The sequence below is a fragment of the Falco punctatus genome (genome assembly GCF_963210335.1).
Source record: "Falco punctatus genome assembly, chromosome: 5".
NCBI classification, from domain to species: Eukaryota; Metazoa; Chordata; class Aves; order Falconiformes; family Falconidae; genus Falco; species Falco punctatus.
In genome coordinates, this window is record NC_137584.1 from 24,059,734 (window position 1) to 24,065,733 (window position 6,000).

Here is a 6,000-nt window from a genome sequence, read left to right on the forward strand (position 1 = left end):
ATTCAATGTCGACATTGTACAGATTATCCTATTAAGTCAGAACGAAGTGACAGTCAGTATCTTGTCAGTTATGAGTATTTATTACAATACCAATCTTTCTCTTTCTTTAAAGTTTTAGTTTCTGTGCAAAACCTAAATAAAACAACCATAGATTAAGTAACTTATTAATGTTATTACAATAATACATATTTTTGATCAGAAATCATGCTTATCCTGAAGGGTCTGCAATGACTTTCTCAGGTATTTTGCTTACTCATACTAGAAAAAGATAACAGAAATAATAGTTGTAGCAAGGCTGTAATTTAGCTTGTGTATGCCTGAAGTGAAACATGAAGACTTACAATCAGATGCCTGCATAAAGTAGTGTTAAACATGTAATTTCCAGTTTCATCAGGGAAAGGTTAGTTCAGTGCTTATGAAAATAAACCACCAATTTAATTCTGGTACACTGGCTTAGTAAAAAAGACAACTGTTAATGCTTTGTATGTATCTATGCAAGTATGTAAAACAGTAGTGATACTTTTGAGAAGTGGTGCTTAACTTCAGCTTATTAAACACTAATAGCTACCAAAGAAAACCCAATAAAAGCAAAAAAATTAAAATCACAGCTCACATCCTTCCCTTAACAATCGCATTCTTCTTTTCTCTTAGTTCTCTGACTAGTTAGTTTACAACCATCCATATGAACACATTTATGTAGTACAATCATGCTAGCTATGAAAAATTATCTTTTCTTATAAACTAAGTGATAGCTGTGTTGTACTATATGATTTTATTCAGAAGTTTTATATTGATCAATGGAACAGACCCTCTGCAATTGCATTCTAATGATGATACATCTAAAAGGCATCTAATGATGACTTGTTTTCTGGGAATGACAGGAAAACAAGACTATTAAGAAGAACATTCATTTAAATGTAAAAATTAAAGTGAAAACATTTACCTCCAATTCATGGCTGCTAATTCATTTATATATTCAGCGCAGTACACTAAGCCCACTGTACAACAAAAGAAAAACATCTGATTCAGTATTTCTTTAAAAATTAACTGCCATCAGTTCTGCCATGTATACTAAAGATATATACATATCAGACATTAGAATTCCTTGACCCTCAGAAGATCAAATTACACATTTAAATATTTAACTGCACAAAACGAATTTAATGTCTCATATAGTTACTAAGTATAAAGTGATCACAAAACATACCCACTATATTACAAACATATAATCCTACTCATCTGAGCTTACAGAAAGACCTCAGCATACAAATGAATTAAAAAAAAAAAGCTGTTATTTTTGATGTTATGGTGTCCTAACAACACTGTCTGAAGTTAGGGTACTAATTACATATACGCATTTTGGCAAAATACAAACTTAGTTTGAATAGGTCTATAGCAGAGTAGTCTGCTGCAATCAGGTGAAAACTAGCACATTCTTACTCAATAATTACATGAAATAAAAAGCTATCAAGCCAGTAAGAAAATTCAGTGGAATCACATGTTTAACAGAAAACCAACACAAAATTTTAAGTTTGCCCTTGTATCATTTTCCACAATAAACAAAGCAAAAACTCCCCAGATTCACTGGCTAAAGATGACCTGCACAAGGCAATTAAATAAGTAGTCTGGTGATATGATGGAGTGCTATCTTGTTTTTGACATCATCTGGATTATCTCTGTTTGGTACTGCACAGTATAAATATACCTATGGCTGCCCAGCTGCCAACGAAAACCAATATGATAATTTAATAATTTCCTCAGTTATTTCTGACTATCTACAATACAAAATTATATATATTGCAGACATATAAAAAATGGTTCAGTTTTCCAGGTACAAACAAGGCTTGGACTCAATATGGATATATTTATGCACTCGTCTTGTTAACAGCAAGTTTACATCATATCTGGGCTTAAAATCCAGCAATGATCACTTCCATTGCATTTTCCAGCGCAGTTAGACATTGGGCATTCAAACTAGTGTTAGTATCCCCAGCAATACTTCAGATTAAGAGTCTAAAATAAACAGCATGTCACTGGAAATTCTGAATGTCTAATAAAAAATTTAAGAAAGAAAATTCTGTATTCTTATAGGGAACTTTCAGGCCTATCGTGTCATAAACACGCATTGTTATTTTGCTCTCTGTAAATAACTTTAAACTTTGCAGTTACAAACAGATAAATGGAAAATACTAAGTTTTCTAGATTCCTTTTTAGGGGTACCTAAAGTTATTGGAACCTTAGCTTTAGCCGAGATAAGTTATTTGCAGATTTGAGGAAGCTATAACTCCTCTGTCAACTTGACTAGTTCATTGAATGGTATTTGAAAGTAAACATAGTCTGCAAGCAGCTTTTTGCCTGCAAATCTCTTTTAATTGCTTATTCTTCCCCCATTACCCTGCAAGCATGACAGAACTGAGGTACTGTATAAAAAAATGCAGCTCACCAGAAAATCCAACCCACAGCTAGAACCAATAGGCTCATAATACGTGGCTCTAACCCAAACCCATGCCATCTTAATTAAACCGAAGCTGCTGGATCTTCGGCCAGCCAACCATAAAGGCACAGCTTTGGCTAGGCAAGGTGACTGTGGATTCCTAGGCTAAAATCTGATAAACACCAAGATAACACAATCTGTGTAGGAAACCAACTGGAAAAACAATCTAACACCAAGGAAAGCTCTGAAGGGTGGGAACCAGCAGGAGACAAAACTAATTTAAGGGAATAGGCAGTAGAGATCCCCTGAGCCTCTCAAGGAAGATCTCAAACACTCCAGGAATGGCTCACATGCAAGATCAAACAAAGGTTACTTTATATGAACTAAAGACTAGTAAGAGCCAACAGCCCACCAAAGGGTGAGTAACAGCACAAGAAGCAGTAGAGTCAGCAGATTTCTGCAGTAACTGGGGGAAAGGTAAATGTGCCAGGGGGAGATCGTGACCACCAACTCAATTCAAGACCAAAAAGACTTGCCCCCGCCCCGCCCACCCCCCCCAACTTGTAAGGAGCATGTGTGCTAATTTATGTGGCAAGCATGGCTGATGTTAATAAGAGGTGGTTCACACTGAAGGACAAGAATAAAAGAGGAAGGAAAGCATCTTTTTCAGAAGGAGTAAGAATTAAGAATAAAAGAAGGGATGTCTGGATGGGTGTTCCTACAAGAAATACCACCTGTTGGTGGGCCCAACACTGGATTCAGGACTGGTGATCTCTCTCTCTCTCTCCCTGTCGACCCCCCGTGTCGTCCCCCCCCGTCCCCCGTCCCCCCCCCCCCCTTTCTCTTATCCTTTTACCTTTTTCCAGCAAGTAACACAAGGTGTAAAACTTTATATCATGGCAAGTAATAAGCATTTCTCCTACCCAATTATTTACCAACGAGCCTGACTATGGAATAGAAGTCTGTGTTTACCTATGGACCTCTGGTATTGCATATATCCTATTCCAACCAAGAGAATCAGCAAATCTGAGTCACTCCTCCCTCCTTCTTGGTGGGACGTGACAAGCTGTTACTGCAATATACCAAAGCAGTCTTGCTCTTCCTCATGCCATTATTACATCCGCCAACAGGGCATATGATGAACCTGCTCTAGAAATTAATTCAGCTGAAAGTGGACCATATTCACTGAACTGCAGCCTTAGAGGCGTAAGTAGAAGAGTACAAGGCAAATGTTGGCTCTTAGTAGATTTCTCTTCTGCTTCTCCAGCGCACCAACAATATCCAGGGAAGCTGTGATACACACAGCATTTATCATGGAGAAACTTACTTATCCCAGATCCTCACCTGGGCCAGAGTTTTAAGTCACTACTTCATACAGTCTTGGAAACTAAATACATGTTTACAGATCACAGCAGCATCTGTAATAGTTTATCACGTATAGACACACACATTACTACAACAGAAAAACTGACTCGCATGCACTTTACCTCCTGCAAAGCATAAACCTGTATGCTATGCAAGTACGTGAAGAAAAACGTTATCGTTAAAAGACCAAAAGAAACTACGTGCCAGTACCAGCGGCCCCGGGAAGGCCCACAGCCCGCACCCCCGGGGCGCCCCTCAGGGAGGCCCGGCCCCAGCACTCACCCATGCAGAGGAAGTGCCCCACTTGCACCCGGTAGTGCTGCAAAGATGCGTACGTCAGGAGGAAGCAGAGGACGTGGAAAACTGCCAGCCCCACCAGCCAGGGCTCTGACCAGTCCGTCTTCTACGGACAAAACGAAAGCAGATTATGGCAGGAGCGCCGCCAGGCAGCGGGAGCGGCCAACTGTCCTTCCCCCGCGCCGAAACAGCGGCCGATCCCAGTCACAGGCCGCGCTCAACAGCCGGCCCCACGACAAGCTGGGCAAGGAGCGACCCCCCTCGGCGTGGGCTTCCCGCGCACACACGGGGCCCGGCGCCTCCACCCCGCTCCCCGGGCGAGCGGCCAGCCCGACCCCAGCTCCCTCCTTACCGCCAGGACAGCGGCCAGCCCCGGCGGGCCGCTCAGCGGCTGCTCCATGGCGGCGGCAGCGCCGCTTCTCGCGAGATTTGCGCGCCCGCCGGCTGCGTGCCCCGTGGCGGCGGGCGGCGGGCACGCGCCAGAGCCTTTTCCCGCCCGCCGTGGCAGCGCGAGGGGCCGCGTTAGCGCGTCCGCCCTCGTCCCCTCAGAGGGAAGGGTTGCGGCGCCTGGTGCTGTCTGTGTTTGAGAGGGCCAGCGAAGGCGGCTCCCCACACCCCGGTGGCTGCCTCTCGCTACTGGCCGCTCTCACAAACCTGGTGCTTAAAGAGAGATTTCAGTCTCAGATTCCTGTCAGTGAAGCCAGGAGAGTCCATGAAGCTCACCAAGATTAGCTTTGTTAAATCAACCATACTACCATAATGCCTCCACGTTCTGCTCCCATAAAATTAGTTTTTCTGACACTTTGGCTTACCAGATGTAAAGCCTTGGCTTCCACGCACAACCCCCTCCCCCCCCAAAAAAAAAAAAAAAAAAAAAAAAGTTTGAAAGTGCATGTGTAAGTATACATTGCAAATACTTTTTCCATTTAGTCTACCACATAACCTGATACTGGTCTTCACCATGAGGTAGTCTCTCTTCACTGTCACACTTCTGCAACGTAGTGTGAGATATACCTGAAGCAATAATTTGCTTTAAGTTTATGCTAGTCTTTTCCACAACGACAAGAATACCTAGAGGGCAGGGAGGCTTTTACTTAAAGCATTGTAAAATTAAGTAAGGTGATGCAAAGGTGATCATTTCTATCACCAATTTTAAGGCAGGGTGGTGGGGGTGGTGGTTTGATTCCTCACCGTAGGTTGGGAAATAAGACTGGAAGAAACAGACTTGTCATTTGGAAAGGCTTATGGCTAATGTAACAAATCAAATGGGTTCGGATTTTTGTAAACGAGGAATCAGTTTCTTGAAATACCTCAGTAGCGGACTACAGTAATTCCTTGTGATAGCTGCGGGGCTTCACTGAGTGGAGGACAGAGCAGCTGCCTTATGGGCAGAATGTTCTGGTCAGTGGTGAATACGTCATGCAGACAAGCTGGGTGGACAGGAAATTACTGCCTTGTCATGGCTACAACATAGTTTTAAAAAATACATATATCTTTTTCTGTCAACCACTGCAGCAACAGTGGAAACTTTCTTATAGGGATATAGGTGTTGCTTCTTCAAGATTGACTAGGATAAAGTCAGTAATGCTGTTTGTCAGCAGGTGGTAGCAAATCTTTTGTGTAGTATAGGTTATCTTCCATTTCTTTTTAGTGGAGAATGAAATGTGAAACAAGATACTTAAAAGGTAACAAAGTGATATATTGCTCTTTCATAGGGAAAAACGTGTGTATTTGTCCTGTCACAGCTTCTTTGCAGGGCCAGTATGCCACACTTCGATACAAATTTTAAAAATACTCTAATAACCAGAAATACACAGTACTAATGATAATACATAAATATTTCTGTTCTTGTTACTATAAGCAACTTAAATAGTTTCTAAAACTCAGTCTCAGTTTTCTGTTAT

At 41.9% G+C, this 6,000-nt stretch overlaps 1 protein-coding gene across 1 annotated transcript in view; it reads right to left on the bottom strand.

Moving 5' to 3' along the window:
* The window catches only part of TMEM18 (transmembrane protein 18), a 5,504-nt gene extending 896 nt beyond the window's left edge, over nt 1-4,608 (bottom strand). Inside the window, exons 1-3 of the mRNA XM_080388078.1 lie at nt 4,449-4,608; nt 4,082-4,202; nt 944-998 (exon numbers count right to left, since the gene is read on the bottom strand). Of these exons, the coding sequence (XP_080244204.1) occupies nt 944-998; nt 4,082-4,202; nt 4,449-4,496 (224 nt within the window). The 5' untranslated portion in view covers nt 4,497-4,608. The remainder of the gene's footprint in view (nt 1-943; nt 999-4,081; nt 4,203-4,448) is intronic.
* Between the last annotated feature and the right edge of the window lie 1,392 nt (nt 4,609-6,000).